Source organism: Pollicipes pollicipes, unplaced genomic scaffold (assembly GCF_011947565.3).
Source record: "Pollicipes pollicipes isolate AB1234 unplaced genomic scaffold, Ppol_2.1 Scaffold_4002;HRSCAF=4701_pilon_pilon_pilon, whole genome shotgun sequence".
Taxonomy (NCBI): domain Eukaryota; kingdom Metazoa; phylum Arthropoda; class Thecostraca; order Pollicipedomorpha; family Pollicipedidae; genus Pollicipes; species Pollicipes pollicipes.
The window spans coordinates 11,728,243-11,745,293 of record NW_023596420.1 but is presented as its reverse complement, the minus strand read 5'-3'; the positions used below and the strand labels follow the sequence as shown (position 1 = coordinate 11,745,293).

Below are 17,051 nucleotides of genomic sequence, written 5' to 3'. Positions count from 1 at the left end.
CAGATCACTAAACTGTGGCGTAAGCTACAATTTTACTCGATAACTTCGATGCCGGTACCTGCACGATTCGCCTGTTCGTTCATGTATGGTCACTTTCTGTGCTTGGGTCAGGGGCAGCCACTAGTCATGTCAGATCAAACGATGCCAGAAAAAATGCAATTATTGCTTCTAACGGTCTCAGAAATGGATCGTGCACAACCTCTGGTTCAAAAAGTGGATTTAGGAAAAGTGATGTTGAAAGGACAAATTTTAAAGCTCGTGATGGCGTCCAGATCGCGCCATAAATGCACTTCAAGTACCGAGCCGTGTGAGTCCGCACGGCCGCCGCCGCACATCTCTGACCAGCGTTCGGGCGAGTTGTCAGTCGGTCCGGCTCGCGGGCGCCAACGGTACGTGGTCTGGTGCGGGCCGGTGCGCGACCTTCGGAGAGGTGACCGGTTGGGCGACTGTTGCCGAGCGGCCGCCGGGTGGTGACACAACTTGAGGAAGGTTGGAGTGGCGGCGGCGAGAGCGCGGCCGGCAGAGGCGTGACGTCACCCCTGCTGTAGTTTGATGTGTCCTAATGTCGGCAGTTAAAAAAATGACCAAAAATGGCAAGTGTGACTTAGATAAATTCCCACAGCGTGCAAAGCTCATTCAACTGTAACATTTCAGAAATCACTCTTTCTTTGCAAAAGGTACTGCCGATCTCATCTGACCATGGCATGTTAAATCAGTAACCCAGCCCGTATCGCTCGGTGCAAAGAAAACGCGGGGGAGTAATGTGGCATTGAGGTGCATGATTATTGTATACGCCTCTCCGTTGTACCACACCACACACTGCCAATTAGTTCCTAAGTTGTGATCACGAATCGAACTCTTTGCATATGAGAGAAACAGAGGTGCCGTAACCTACATGGTATGTAACAATTTCGTCGAAAATGATGAGAAATGTACTTCAAACACCCTTCTCGTCTATGCGAATTTTAGTTATAAAAAGTACACAGCCGTGTTGCTTCAACACTGATATCAAGAATACATTGGTAGCGCGGTCTTTTCAAAATGGAATAGGTTGATTGAACCCCAGTGCCCTATTGGTCACATGACAGCAAAAAGAAGGTTTTAAAGGTTTTAAACACGAAGGTTCTGCGGCCTGACGACATAAAAATTGAATTTAAAAAGCTAGGAAAACTGGATATCTAGATGTTTTTATTTACGATGAGAAACTATAAAAAACTGCTGAGACATCGTCTGTAAAATCCATAAGGGTCGGTGGGTGTGAACACCACACGTATACCGTCAACTGTCAAACGATTTTTCTTGAGCAAGCTCAAAGAAATCCTAAGGTGTTTTCAGGAGCTAAGCCCAAGCCGGCCCCAAGCTGGGTTTGGTTTGCGTTGAACTCAGCATGGGTTTTACTTGGGTTAATCCAAGCAGACCCGAACGCTTAGATGATTATTTGGGCTTTCTAGGGCAAAATTCAACAACACCACGTTCAGTGTCGCCAAGATCAGAGCACATCCAAATGGCTGTCTGGACACCTGAAAGAATCTCCATGTACGTGGACCAATTTCTGGCTCCCAGCTGACCCCTGCGTTGCAGAGGTGCAGACATCAGCTGTCGCGCCGCTAACCCACGAACGCTAAGGCGAGTCATCCAAAATGGCATGTGCTTACCCCGATGATGCAACCACACGCAATGTATTGCGTCACGCGGGTCCATAGATTGCGTTCACGTTACGTCACATGGGTCTCGCCGTGAGTCTTCTGGCCCTATGAGCTTTCAGGTGCGCATCACCTTATTCCAGATGCGCAGCCAGAACTTGCGATGGTGGGCGGAGGGGGCGGGGGACTACCAGAATGCACAACGGGGGCTAGGATTTCTTAGGTCCGGACTCTAACTTTATTCACAGGGCCCACGTATTCCGCACAGACTACAGACACCACAAAAGCCAAAAGTTCTAGTAGGTAATTATCAGCAGGGTATGAACACTGGTTCACCCTGACGTCGAGGGCCCTTGTCTCGCTGCGCACCGAGGATATCCGCTCGGCTGTCGACCGGTCTCGTCACTAAATCATCATCGTCGAGCGTCCTATGTCTGTGCTGGTGCGTCACTTTGAGTGGTACGTCAATAAAATGTAAGACTAATAGCATTTAAAAACCAAAATAATTTTCCCGGTCATCGAATCTCGAAATTACATTACAAAGTGTCGTGACCGGGGTGACGCATCAGCTTTTCCTTCTGTCTGCAGACAGCGGGGGGGGAGACAGAATGTTTTTGCCCTCCAATTTAGGGGAGGCGCCGTTTTCCCCAACTGAAGGCGTTGCAGCTACATGTGGAGTACCAAACTTCAGACCAGGGAGGCCCTGCATTACTGGGCTGGAGAGTAATAGATCGGACTCAGAGGACCATTCTCTTCATCAAGAGGTCCGTTTTCTGGAATCCGCGGCCACTTTTGTGCATAAGGTGAATAATGCTCTGGATCAGGAGGCCCAATGTTGTGTTAGGGAGGCTCCTTTGCTGCCCCAGCAGGCCTCCATTACAGACTAGGAGATTCTTGTTCGGGCTTACGAGGCACCCTCTATATTGAGCAGGCCCCATTTATGGTACAGGAGGCCTCTTTCATGCAGCAGATGGCGGCGGTTCCCGATGAAAATCCCTATTTTGGAAAAACGAGGCCTCTTGGATTTGGAGCCTTTTCGTGACATTGGAGGCCCCGTCGTGAGCCCAAAACAGAATGTTGCGCATCCTGTTCTGGTTTTTCCCTGTATCCATCTAGAGGCCTGGTTTTAAGTAAGCGAGACCCTTTACTGGAAAATGGAAGGCCCCATTCTAGATAGCGTTCAGCATGTATAGGTATACTTGGATACGGTGCATGCAACAGTTTGATAGGGGTGCATACTCTCGGTACCCCTCCCATTTGAATACAACGCTGCGCAGGAGACCCCGCTGCGAAGGGTCCCCATTTTGTCCAGGAGGCTCCCTGGAAAATCCTGTCTCCCAGCTCAAAACCCGTGGCGCCGTCCCTGTTCGTGATGAAAAACTGTGTTCAACCTGACAGCGAGTGTGTGTGGGGGGGGGGGGGGGGTTAAAGCTCAATGATTCCCTGTTGGCTGGACTTCTGTGTGCTACACATCCGAGTTTTACGTAAGCATCATAAATAATCGCATAGACACATCATCAGATCTCTTATGCCTGTAGATTTGCTTGAGCATCAATGCCCTGTAATTTTTGTTACATATCTTGCGGCACAATATGACACATTTACCGCTGTGCTCAATATGCAAGCAGAGGCCTCGTTTCGCAAAATGAGTTGAAAGAGGCTGAAGGGTGGAAAATTACAAAACCCGCCTCCCCTCAAAAAATTGCCAACAAACGGGTTTCTCCCTGATTCGGCCCCCTTACCAAAGTTGAGAGGACAAGAATCCAAGTCAGGGATGCTGGACTTCCTCCCCCCTCCACTGAAAAGGAAACAACACGCCTGTGTGTAAGTGAAAGTAACTTCCCTGGGAAGTGTGCACATCAAACATTTTTAAGTGAAATGGAGACCGCCAAATTTTCCTGCCCCGTTGTGCCCCAGCGTGGCAGGGAGTGTCCCACAGACTTTCGAATGACGCCGTGCCGTTCCCAGCTACGACACCACGCTGCGCCACATGGCCTGCCCCCCAAATCCCCGCTATCGCAGAAGGGTTCCCGGACGGTGAGCGGCTACCGCATGGATCCGTCCCGGGCCGTCCCGACGCCTCGATTGATCTGGGAGTCGGAGCTTCACGCCGCCGCCACCAGGGTGCGCAGGTATTGGTATTCCCTGCGCGCGGGGTCATAGAGACGGCGGTTGCCGGCGGGCGAGCATTCGACGGTGAGGCGCGGAGGTGGTGGTACGCGCCAGTTCGCTCCGATAGCAGAGCATCTGAGGTGTCCCAGCAGCCATGTCGCGTGGAGAGCGGTACGGAGACGGGCCGGAGGTGCCCCCCAATGTGGTCAGCGACTGTGCGCCGCCGACCCGCGGCGCCACGTCGCGTACTGCGCGCCACTTTGATTTTCACGCCAAGCACGCCGGCGACTACGCCAAGTCCATTGTGGACAGCGGACTGGACTCGGGCTACCTGTCGCAGACGTGCCTGACGGACGAGGGCCTCTCGCAGCGCTCGCTGGCGAGTGGGCCGCTCGAGCCGCCGCGCTGCCCCAAGGAGGCGACATCGCGCCTGCTCGACAGTGGCGTGGACTTGGGTGAGCGGCTGGGCAGCGAGCTCAGCCAGCTGCGTGTGGACGAGACCCGGCTGAACGAGGCGGAGCGCGCGCGCTGGCAGGCGCGCTATGTGGACACGCTGACCGAGGCCTACCGCGGCGACGAGGACGGAGACACGTGAGTGCCCATTGCGCCTTCTGCGTCTAATGCGCTTCCGGTCCGTCCTGCCCCGCTTCCTCGCGAAAAAATGCGTGATGATCTATTTGTGAAGGTGCATTAGTTAATGTGATACACGTATACACATATGGCATGAACGTAAGTACGGGTAAAAACGAACGTAACAGCGAAATCATGAACGTCAAGGTACGATGTCAGGACCTATTTATTAATGTATCCACCTAATGCCTCTTGCCTTTGCCTGTACCAAAGCCACTCCGTCTTTGTCTGGACGCCTTTTGTGTTGTTAACCGCGCTGGAGCTGCTTTATTTCCATTGAGTGCCTACGCAGTCCGCCACCACACTGTAACTTAAAGGCTGTGCAAAGCGTGTTAACCAGGTTTTGTCACCTAACACCAAACTGTATCGGCTGACTTATTCCCTGCTTTCATCGATGAGAGGTGCTTGCATGCCTGGCTGTCGCTCGACGTCAGTCGCTCAGCGCCATGTCCAGCGATGTTTCAGAGTGGTCGGGTGGCGTAGGTTTTGGCTCGAACACTACTGACATCCGCGTAATATTTTGTTCTACTAACATCCGTGTAATATTTTGACAGTAATGTGGGATTTAATCACAAAGTGTGCGCTCTTGCGTTCCATGCAAGTAGCGCGTAATTGGTGATATCAATGGCGTCACACCAATTTCGGTCAACTTGATTTCGCTCCTGCCTTGCCCGCCAACGTCCATCGATTTGGGGCGGCCCTCCCTTGGGGGAGGAGTTCCAGCCGGCTAGTCTGCGGCCCCTGTGCGTCGATTTCCCCAGTCGCCGTTCGTGGAAGTATGTGCCACGCACCGTTGTGGAATTCCTTGTCGGGCCGTAACATCTATGGGGCAATCCAGCGCGTGGCGTCACGGAAAGCCCCGTCACCGATCAGGGCCGCCCACCCGCCACACGGGAAACACGGCCGCCGGGCCCGAGATCTCCTTTTTGCGAAACTCGGCGCGGGGATGGCCCACCGTGGCAACCTTGGACCGCGTCACCTCTCACGGAATCGGCCGTTGTTCCTCCAACCGTGGATCGTTGCACTTCGGTTGGCCCGTTGCGGAAGTGCCGGAGTCGCCCTTGTTAGGACTTTCCGATCGCGGGAGCGTCGCTCGTCATATGGGGCTCAGATCGTCGCTCGTCATGTGGGGCTCAGAGCGTCGCTCGTCATATGGGGCTCAGATCGTCGCTCGTCATGTGGGGCTCAGATCGTCGCTCGTCATGTGGGGCTCAGAGCGACATGGGGCTCAGATCGTCGCTCGTCATGTGGGGCTCAGAGCGTCGCTCGTCATATGGGGCTCAGATCGTCGCTCGTCATGTGGGGCTCAGATCGTCGCTCGTCATGTGGGGCTCAGAGCGTCGCTCGTCATATGGGGCTCAGAGCGTCGCTCGTCATATGGGGCTCAGATCGTCGCTCGTCATGTGGGGCTCAGATCGTCGCTCGCATCATGGTGGTCAGAGCGTCGCTCGTCATATGGGGCTCAGATCGTCGCTCGTCATGTGGGGCTCAGAGCGTCGCTCGTCATGTGGGGCTCAGATCGTCGCTCGTCATATGGTGGTCAGAGCGTCGCTCGTCATGTGGCGGTCAGATCGTCGCTCGTCATGTGGGGCTCAGAGCGTCGCTCGTCATGTGGGGCTCAGATCGTCGCTCGTCATATGGTGGTCAGAGCGTCGCTCGTCATGTGGTGGTCAGATCGTCGCTCGTCATGTGGTGATCAGAGCGTCGTCAAAAGGATTTCTCCTCGATTCTGTTCTATTCCTGGTGCAAAGCACTGCGATGATAATGTTGCCTCACATTCTATTTTGGGGAAGTATGACGCGGTCCAGACGCGACTCGATCGGCCCGGATCTGCAGGGTCGTGACTGGGCACCGCGCTGCGGGTGGTCACCATTGATCTGCCCGCCCCCACCGGCTCGTCTGGTCTGACCGTGCCTGCGCCTTGTATGGTGCGGCGTCCGCTGCCTTGCGCTCTGCACATATGACCTGCGGCGTCTTTATGACGTTATCTGCGGTGCACGGCCGCCTGGCAGCGGGCGGTTGCTGGCCTCTGGAAAACCCGCCCGGGCCGCGCCGCCCGACCGTGCGGCGCGTCCATTCATTCGCAGCTGCAGGGGTGCCGCGAGCCGCCGTGCGCGGCCCGCAGCCCGCCGGTGTCGTCCGGAATTCCCGGCCTTTGTGAAAGTGGCCCGGCCGGCGAAGACACGGCGCGGCGCGGCCATGGAAATCCCGGGAGGCGCGGTGTCTTTGTGATTCCTTCCCCCTCCCCCGCCCGCGAAATTGCAGCCGTCTCTGTAATGCAGCAGTTTGGTCGGGGGACCTCGGGTGGAATTTCGTATCCAAACCAAATCCGCCCTTTCGCTCGTGGCGTTTAGCGAAGATCAGTTGATCTGCGCCTGAGATGGACATGGGTTTCAAGTAGCAGAAAAGCGAGTACCATGTCCTGGCGGTGTGTGCTGCGGGTGATAGCCATCTTCAGATGAAGAGAACCTTGGCGTCGGCTTTTTCGAGCGCTCATATCAAATGGGGCTTCTTTCACACACGGATGCCCGGTCCTCGAAATAACGGCACGCTTCTGACCAGTTCAGCTCAGCTGCTCACGATCTTTGCAGAGCTTTTCCGCGTAGCGTATGCCCGTGTCACAACCATCAATCAGTATCCCAACAGTCCTTTGCGAGCCATAACAAACCTGCCCGACCGACATAATGCCTAAGCTATCCTATTTGAGTCCCGAGCGAAGGGTTTTTTTCCATGCTCTGTCGGAGCGGCTACTCTCAAACACCATTTCCGCGCACATAGCAGCGCCGCAGGGAAACTGACAGATGCAAAGGCCTTCTCAGCAGTGACCATGGTCTTTCATTCCAGACACCTTCACCTGGCCATCATCTACGATTTCCGGAAGGTGGCGGAGTGGCTGATCCGCCTGGTGCCCCAGCCCAACTTCCTCAACCTTCGGAACACCTACATGCAGGTGAGACCCTTAGCTTCGCAGCAGCACGGCCGTCCGCCGGTGTCGGTCCTAAAGCGCGGCTTGAACGTCACCGGCGCCTCGGACCGCAGAAAAGTCTATGAAATAGCCTCACGTTATCTGGCTGAGTCCGAGGCCTCGATCGCCGGCACGAGTGTTTGGCGAGGTCAAGTGTCGTCGGTGGGGCTGCCGAACCCCATGACCTCGACACTAGGCGGTAAGGGGGGGGGGGACGGGGAATAACCGACGACAAAGCGGCGTGCCGGGCGGACCGATAGTGGGGCGCGATTACGACCGGTTGGGGCCTGTCTTACGACCGGTTGGGGCCCTGTCGAGAGCCTTTGGCAGGATTTCAAGCGCGTCGTTCAGTTGCAGCTGATGTAGGGACATTTTCGGTCGCCAGTTTACCTGCTGCTGTTCAGACGTTGGCGTTGGTTCGTCGCGGGGTTTCCCGTGTTTTCCTCCTTGATAAAGGTCGCGCATGCCGCTGACGGCGGCGCGGTGATTGCATCGCAGACCAGTGTTTGCGTTTGCTCGAGGAAGCACTCAAGAAGCGCGCCACGATGTGCGTAAGGGTCGTGGTCCTAAAGCAACTGAAAATGCATGGTCATCGCGAATGCGACAGCCGGCTGGTGTGTCGCATTCATGAGTTGCCGTCAGTCTCACGTGATCAATGTGTCCAACTTAGATCACTTCGCTGCCTGTCACGTGCGGCGTCCAGGCGGAAATCACCAAAGCAGTGCCCCCCCCTTAAAAACATAGTCTTTACCATCACCACGATGAGAACGAGGCGGACCTCGGTGACTGACGCCGCGTCGGCCCTCTTGTAGACGCCGCTGCACCTGGCCGTGCTGACTGGCGACGCGTCGCTGTGTCGACACCTGCTGGTGGCCGGCGCCGACCTGAGCCTGCGCGACCGACACGGCAACACGCCGCTGCACCTGGCCTGCGAGCGGGCCAACCGCGCGTGCGTGCACGCGCTCACCGAGCCGGTGACGGCCGAGGAGACGCGCCAGGCGGCCACGCGCTACACCTGCCAGCCGGCGCCGGCCGCCGCCGATCAGCTCGACGAGTGGAACTACCAGGGTGAGTACCGCCTGCGTCGTTGCACGCACCCGCCGGCGGCGGGCGCGGACGGGGGCGAGGGTCGGCGCTGACGTATCTGGGGAGAACCCTCCGGTCGCTGGCGTCGCGCGTCGCAGCGCCTCCTCAGCAGTGGCGCCACAAGAGATCGCCGCCGGTTTTCCCGACCGCGGAGCGGCGGGTTACTGCGTCCTGTCACCAGCAGGAGGTCACCTTCCGGGGCATATACGCCGCCTTTCCCGGCGGGCGCGCCACACCGCGCCCCGGCCGGCGCGGCGCGGCGGCGGCGATCGATGCGCGTGCGAGGTCGGCCGATTCCCGGTAGGGGCTCCGCCCGCGCGGGAGGGACGCGCCCGACGCCCCGTCTGCCGCTCCCGGTCGATGCGGCTGGGTGGCAACAGTCGCCGCCTTCTCCGCCGCTGCCATGAGGTCACCGACGCCCGAGACAGCGGCCGCGTCGGCTGCTGCAGACGGCCGCGCAGTCCTCTCGCCAGTGTCTGTGTATTGCGCGCCGTTATTCAGTCAGTCAGGCCGGTAGAGCAGCGTACTCGGGTCTGTGTCTGTCGAGCGCCACGCATCGGCAGCGGTCGTCATGACGCGTTCGTGGCCATTCTCCACCGGAACGGTGCTTCGTGACACTAACCAGTGCTGACCGCGGCAACGTTCGTTGCATGCTCGTCCACGGTGACGGGAGGACAGCCTTTACAGTATTGATAGAAACAAAAAGAGACGGCCTTAAAAAGCAACATTAGCTAGTTGCATTATTTAACTAGTTGGCCGGTTAAACCACACGACTTCTTGCGTCAACGACCGCTCGCCGGGTGAAATCACAGCGGCCAGAGCGAGCGGGCGCCTGCCGATGGCTGCGGCGCCGCCATCCACCGATTTGAAGCAGCGGCAGCCGGCCTGAGGTATCGATCGGGCGGCCTCGGGCGGTCGGCCGGACTTCCCCGCCGCTCTCGCCGGCCTCGGAGCGTGTCGCCGGCTGGCGTGACGACCAGAGCTGGCCGCCGCCGCCAGCAGTCAGGCGTTACACTGACGGCGCGCCGCGGCCCCAACAGAGCAACGGTCGCCGCCGCGCCGCGCCGCGGCCGGAGCACGCACGGCCCGCTATCTGGAACGAGCGCCGGCCGCCGCGCGGCACTCGCATCAAATATGGCGTCCAGGCCGCGCGCGGGCGCGCGCGGGGAATCCCCGCCGCCGCGCGCGCGGCGAGCGAGGCCGCGCACTACGGATTAGAGGGCCGGAGCGAGGGGGAGAGAGGCGGCGAGGTGGGCGGCCTCGACCGCACGACTGCGGCCTGGTGAGGCCCCGGCGAGGGTCGTGCACGGCACGGGGCCGCTGCTGGCCGAGGCGGTCTCCGGCACCGGCATTACACGATTGAACTGTCAAGGAGAGGGGAAGGGGGGGGGTCGCCCTGCGATCAGTGAAGAAGCGCGCGCACTGGACAGGGGGGCCCTGCGATCAGTGCCCCCCTGTCCAGTGCGCGCGCTTCCGAGAGCGGACCTGTCGAGACCGCCTCCCCACCGGCTTCCCGCGGGCGGGCCGCCGGCCGCCGTGGCCTCGCTGACGTGGCGTCCGGAGCGGACCCCTTACCGGAGCACTGAACTCCTTGGAGCTGCCGGAAAATCCGCGCCGCCGTTGCCGCCGCCGCCGCGGCCGTGCGGCTGGCTGCCTCCCGCGCTCTTGGCACGCGCCGCCGCCGCCGCCGCCGCGTGCATTGCCTTATTCGGCAGTCAGAGCGCGCGCGCGCGACGACTGGGCACGCGCGTATTTTCGAACTGGTTTTCCCGCGCGCCGCCTGCCAGCTGCTCTAAATCGGTGGCGGCGGTCTGCCGGCGGACAAAAATACGGCGGCGCCGGGCAGCGCGCGGCCTGGCGCGTGATTCAGCGGCGCGCCGCGCGGCCAGCCGCTTCGTCGGCGACGCTCGGCCGCGGAGGGGCGCGCGGCTTAGTCAGTGGGGCGACCGCTTCCCCGGCGGCTTGCTTCCCGGAGCAGCCGCCGGGGTCTGCGGCTGACCGGGCCGTCCGGGACCGTCCCCCAGGTCGCCGTTGACGTCACGGTGCGGTGAAAAGGTCAGCCGGCAGCTGTCGGTACTCCCCGGGTCGACAGCGTTCGCTGGGCGACGCAGGGGAGCGTGACAGCGGCGACCCCTGGCCGCGCGCTGGTGCGACACGCGGCGGGCGGAACTGCCGGACCGCGCGCGCCCCGCGCCGCCCGGTTCGCGGCACCCCGAGCTGTTGCGCCGTTGGCTGGCGCGCGTGGGTGCCCGTGCAGTCTGGGCGAGGAGCGAAAATGGTCGCAGGGCTGCGGCTTGCACGAACCAGAGCTACGCAGCTGTTATTTTCATACCGTGCAATCTGATGTGGCCGTCAAGCGCAGGAATGTGGACGTGAAATTTGAGCACGGTAGGCTGTCCGAACGGCAGACGACGGCGTTTTAAGATCGAAAATGTAACTTTTTCACAGCTGAATGTTTTGTTGGCCCCAATTCACACACCACTTGGTTTTGCAAGTGTTTGCACTAAAGTAGTCAAGGTCCTCTCACGACCAGAATAATTACCTTTAATCTGCGTCGGAATTCGGCGGTGATTCGGCCAGCGTGCTGCCGCCCGCCACGCCGGACCAGGTCGGCACCGTCAGGCCAGCGCGCCCGCCTGGAAACAGCGGCGGCTGGCAAACGTGGGAAATTCCAGCCTCGGCGGGGCGGGGGAGGGGGGGGGGGGGCGCCGGCGGCCGAGCGTCGGAAAACCCGCGCCGGACGGCTGTCCGCTCTCCTGGGCCGGCCGGCCGCCGTTCCCACGGCGACCGGGGCCATAATCTCGGCGGCACGCGCCTCCGCCTGGCGTGCCGGCCGGCGCGGATGCTGCGGTGGCCGCGGCGCTCGGCCAGTCACGGCGCCCGCCCACCGCGCGCCTGCCAGCGTCCGGGTCACGGACGGGCCCGTCTCGCGGGCTCGCGAGGGAGAGGGGGAGGGAAGGCGCAGTGCTTAGCGGCGGCCTCCCGGGTGCTGGCCGCCTCGCTGTTTGCTCTCTGATAGCCGGCGACCTTGCCTGCCGGCCGCGGAAAACCCGCCCGTCGCACCGCCGTGGCGCGGACTTTCCAGGCCCGAGCGGCGCCGCGGCCGGGGTTTTACGCGCGCGCCACCTGTCTGCCGTGACCCACGCTGACCCGAACCGCCGCCAGGTGGCGCATTCGGGTCACCGGACCGGTCGGCGGGGAGAAGGGGGCTTAGACGTGGGCGGGTGCGGCCGGGGACGCGTGCGCGAGCGACTCGACGGCCGCGTTCATTTGAGTGACGCCAAGGTCGTATGCGGAGTTCAACCGGTCTGAGCCGCGCTCAGGGCTCGCCACGTCCGCCGCCGACCAGGACCGGCAAGGGAGGGGGGGGGGGGGGGGGGGAGTGATAACGTGCGAGACGCAGTATGTGCGTCATTGAAGCATTACCGAGACAGGAGCGCTGCAGCCGGCCGCGTCTGCCGCGTATGCTGCTGCGTGTCTGCGTTGTTGGCAGGGGGGCGTGAAGTTGACGTTCCCTGTCATCGTTGCAGGCCTGAGCTGTCTACATCTGGCCGTCCTGTCCCGGGACCTGGAGATCACGGCCCACCTCATGTGTCACGGCGCCAACGTCAATGTCGTGGTGAGTACTGTCGCCGCGACCGCTGGCGGCGGCTCGTGGGGCGTGCGTCCGTCCACAGACGGTACAGAGGATCCCCGCGGTGGAGTCCCCAGTCCTCCGGCGACGGGGTGTGCGGCCGCGCCGCGTGTGGTCCGCACTGATCCATTCAAGAGCGGCGTGTCTGGGGGGAGCGATGCCACATCTGGCTGGCACATGGCCCGCGCACCTGCAGCTGAACCCCCGTCGCCACCTGCGGTGCCCCCACCCAGCCCGACGGGTGGGCCTCCTCCAGTCCGCGTCGCCATCAGAGCGTCCAGCTGACGTCCGTGCCGTTTGCAGGAGGGCAAGAGCGGCCGTACGCCGCTGCTGCTCGCCGCCGAGGTGGGTAACATCGAGATGCTGCGCTTCCTGGCCGAGGCGTGCAGCGCCGACGTCAACGCCGTCACCTACGGCGGCCTCTCCGCCTACCAGCTGGCGCTGCTGAACGCGCGCCTGGACGTGGCCGAGCTGCTGCTGCTGCTGGGCGCCGGCCGGCGGGAGCTGCCCGAGTCCGACATGGACGTCTCGTCCGACTCCGACCCGGAGGTGAGCGGCCGGGGAGGACGGAGTCAGGCGCGCGGCCGCCGGCCGCAGGCACGTGTCAGCGTGGCGGGCGGCAGTCCGTCAGTGTCATCGCTCCCGGTGACACTGCGCACACCGCTAGCGTGAGCACTCGATGCCTACGGGTTACGATGGGCTTACGCCGCGTCCGCTGGCGGCCGTCGAACACGGGGCGTCCGCGCAGCCACTGGGAGCCGACGTTTTGATGCCGTGTTTTCTTCAGACGGCCGGTCACATTCGCAACGCCTTATTGTACCGTTGTTTTACCACGCTTCGTAAATACTTTTGCCCATCACCTGCGTTCTTTAGCCATAACATGGCCGTTGTCTCGGTCGAATGCGTGGTCCGGGCGCCTTCGTGCGGCGCTGCGGTGCCGTCGGCCGCTCCCACACCCGGTCTATTCTTGGCTGCGTCAACCGCGCTCCGTTGGCCGCCGCCTCCGACTTTAGCCACGGAACGCTCCGTGGCCCGCGCATCGCGACATAAAACGCCACCATGCGACCCGCCGGGCTTTTTTCGGCACGTATATGCCGTCTCGATCCCGACTTTCCCGCTCTCAGAGCCGCGGACGCTCGTAAAGCCGTATGGGCGAGAGGTGTGACACGACACCACCTGGCGGAGGTTCTGGAAGCTCGGCGGGCCAGGTGGAGCGCGCCGCTGCCGCGGCATTGTGACCGCCCACGCAGCGGCCCGACCCGGTCGGTTGAAGGTCGAGTCGAGTGCCGTCCATCTGAGGGCCTAGCCTTGAATGAACCTCGCGTGACGTCATCGCGGTGCAGGGTGACGTCATCCGAACCGAGTAGTCACCCCATATCCCGGAAGCGGCGGTGCACGACGTGCTTTTGCTGGTGCTGACGCCTGCTTTCCGTCTTTCCAGACTCTGTTGGTAGCCGAAGACATCTACAGCGACATTCGGTTACGAGGCCAGCCTTTGGTGAAGGCGCAGTGAGCGTCCCGCCGCACCAGGCTTGCCGCGTTTGGAGCAGCTGGCTGTGTCACTGACCGTTGTGTGGCCGGCGCGCGTGACGTTGTCACGCCGTGATGTCACGCCGTGATGTCACGCCGTGGTGTCACGCCGAACTCGTGCGCGAAGCACACCGACCTCGCGTCTCGCGTCGCGTGAATGGTATTTATGAGCGCGTGCCGTGAGAGCGTGGAGCGATCCGTGTTGTGGAAACTGACGAAGATAAATCAATATAGGCGTGTTGTCACTGTACATATTCATCATCCTTTCGCGCGTGTAAATATCATTGACGTTGGTTGGACCTGTTGTGTTGGAAGTAGATGCATATGTATGAGTAGACACCGTAATACATGTAATACATGTGATATGTTACACGATGTTTGAGGTGTTACTAAAAGGGACGAATTTCCGATGTGGGCGGGATTACCGATGTGGTGGGTTAAAAGGAGCCCAACGAACCTTCATGGCCCGCCGCGTCACAAGTCCTCGGGATCAAGGTCCTCAAGTCCACAAGTCCTCGTCACAAGTCCTCGGGATCAAGGTCCTCAAGTCCACAAGTCCTCGTCACAGGTCCTCAGGATCGTCACAAGTCACAAGACCCAAAACATCGCAAAAGATGCTACCACATTCGTCACTGTGGCTCAGATGCAGCTCGGGGATGTCACTGAAGATAATTTTGGAAGTCCCCCTCCCCCCCCCCCTCAGTGCGTGTTCGACCGCCCTCGACGGCCCTCTGAGTCCCGTCAATGCAACGGAACAAAAAAGGGATGCTAGACACAAAAATGCAGAAGTAAATTATCTTCACTATTAGTATATTAGACACTTAGATGTATTATCATTAGTGCCGTATTCATCTTGTGTCAAATAAATCGGTAAGAGCTCATGTTTTCGTCATACCAGCTTCTTAATCTGTTAAACCAGGCTGCAACCGTTGGCTACGAGATTTTGACATGCAAACACCTAGATTGGGTAAAGAACAGTTGGCTGCGCGCTGCGGCAGTATTTTGGAGTACAGATTGGGTAAAGAACAGTTGGCTGCGCTGTGCGGCAGTATTTTGGAGTACAGATTGGGTAAAGAGCAGCTGGCTGCGCTGTGCGGCAGTATTTCGGAGTACAGATTGGGTAAAGAACAGTTGGCTGCGCTGTGCGGCAGTATTTCGGAGTACAGGGTAGCCCAGCGAAGAGTTTTCCCATGTTTTCTCCAACAGCGGCAAGGCTATTTGTCGTACAATCGTCCCCGTGTTGCCATTTACCTCTCCATTGAATGGCACAACACAACTAGCGACAGTCGTACCGCCAGTCCGGGTCAACCTCTCAGAACTCTGGGCCGGGGGCTTCACATGCCGCAGTGCTCGGTGCGGCCCGTCCTACGCTCTGACGTCACCCGACCGCCAGCGGGGCCGCTGCCCCCGGCCGCGGGCGGTCACTATCGGGGACAAGCAGCCAACGTCTAAAGCGGCTCGAATAGCTCGGCGGTGTGTCAGAAGATCGCGTGAGTTGAGTTTTACCGTTGTATTTTGGGCTCATCGGGACAGTCTGCTCACAAATTCTCCATGAGCTCTCGTTGGAACGCGTCATGCCACTACATTCTACGTAAGACAGCCTTTTTACGGCTCGGGCTACGTGCGGTGAACGATATTGATTTGCGTTGATCACAAGGGCTCGAAATGCTCAAATGAGTATCCGTGAATTACGCGTCATGACATACTTTTCACAAACATGCAGCGTCACATCACATTGGAAGGGGAAAGGTGGCTACTGTGGCCTGGAAGTAACTGCTGCCGCTGTGGCCTGAAATCCACAAGCGAGTGGTCCTGATGCCGGCGTCGTGTAGGTGTTAATGCAAAATGTTAGGGACCAATGAAGATTAAGAGAAGATAAACAGATAAAAATGTGTGAAGTTCATAAATCACTGCATGTCGACAGAATTAACTGTGCCGATGTTTCAGGCAAGTAGCCAAAAAAAGGATACTGTCTTATCCTACTGATGGGTTACCAACTGAAAGAATAGCGGCTTGCGACAAGGCAGTATTTTGTGATAACTGAAAAGGGGACCTGAAAATGAGATAAGATCTGGCGGTCTAGTGTTAAAATCTGGTGTTAAATGAACCGCATTGTGCAAAACCTGCGACTGCACTCATGCTGTCTGTTAGATATGTCAGTAATATATTACTTTGAAAGCAGGAAGACTATGTAAGTTTTTCCCAGAGAGCGACCAGACTATTCACAAATTTTGCTACGAGGGGATTTAGCGAGTAATAAGGGTAATGAAAGATTGCTATGAGCGATGTTTGGCTCTTGCATTATTTGTTTCGCTCGTGCCTTTTCTTCGTTCCGCGTGATTAAGTGTGGGCTATCTCGGTGCCGTGAATAGCTTCTGAAAGCTCTCTTTCCTCCTGCAATATCCTCGGCTACGTGCAAAATCCACCAGTGCTGCCAAAAGAAAAATCCACCAGTTATGCTGTTTATAATCCTTCCCTTCTTAACACCTAGTTTCTGACCTTCCCCCTAGTTCCCTCTAGACAATCCCTCAAGTTTCTGAGCTACACGCCCACAAAAATGGGGATTGATATATCGGGAGAAAGTATTTCAAAGTCACCCTGGCATTCATGACATCAAAATAACGCGATTCAAATCATGCCATTCCATAAGTCATGCGGTGGCCAGGGCCAAAAAAATACAGTTGTCGAGGCGTTCATATCTGGCGTTTGTGAGCGCAATTTCCAGAGATATCGGCCGTCAGTTGGCGCTCAATCTATGTTGTGTAAGGTATGATGACGTACTCAAACCATCACGTATTGAGAAGCATATTTACTAAGCAGAGAATTGTGCCGTCTAGAGCAGTCTTTTTCGCTTAAAAAGTGTACCAACACTTATAAATGGACTTGTTTCATCAAATCCATGCTTGCTTCAATATCTTTGAACGTAAACATGGTGAGTATCGATGACGTTCTCTGTTATGCGGTCCTGTGGATCAGATAGAAGGGAGTTATTGCTCCATACTGGGTTGCCGACGTTTGAGTCACCAGGCAAAATGAAAGGATTTTGAAACTGTCCAGCAACGCGCTAATTACGGTTTCAACAAGATAAAAAGACGTTTATGATTATGTGGTAAATAGTTTAAGCATACGTCAACAATTTGGCCATTTAACCTCACCGCGCAGGGGCTTAACGGGATCTGTGTTGACAATCACTATTCGTGTGTGATGCTGTACCGTGATTTATATGGCCTCCTCCCGTCTTATAGCGTTACGGCGAATAAGTAAAGTGTAACGCTGTGGGATCGGTGGGCAGACGCCACGTTTCTTGTACTGCAATGACAATTGGAGAGACGAATCGGAAAAAATGATTTTATTTCAGACCATTTCGATACGAGTTCACAACAATTTCATTTCAAGAAGATAGACATCAACCATTGGTTTGAGCTGTCGCCACCGGCTGGCGGCAATCGGT

General features: G+C 58.3%; 1 protein-coding gene across 1 annotated transcript; it reads left to right on the top strand.

Annotated features, from left to right (window-relative positions):
* The first annotated feature begins 3,813 nt into the window (after window positions 1-3,813).
* Window positions 3,814-13,970, top strand: LOC119094610 (NF-kappa-B inhibitor alpha). The gene is made up of 6 exons (XM_037217680.1): window positions 3,814-4,346; window positions 7,230-7,335; window positions 8,163-8,418; window positions 11,967-12,055; window positions 12,374-12,619; window positions 13,512-13,970. Exons 1-6 carry the CDS (start codon window positions 3,910-3,912, stop codon window positions 13,581-13,583), a joined length of 1,206 nt encoding a protein of 401 aa, XP_037073575.1. The 5' UTR covers window positions 3,814-3,909; the 3' UTR covers window positions 13,584-13,970.
* Window positions 13,971-17,051: the final 3,081 nt, after the last annotated feature.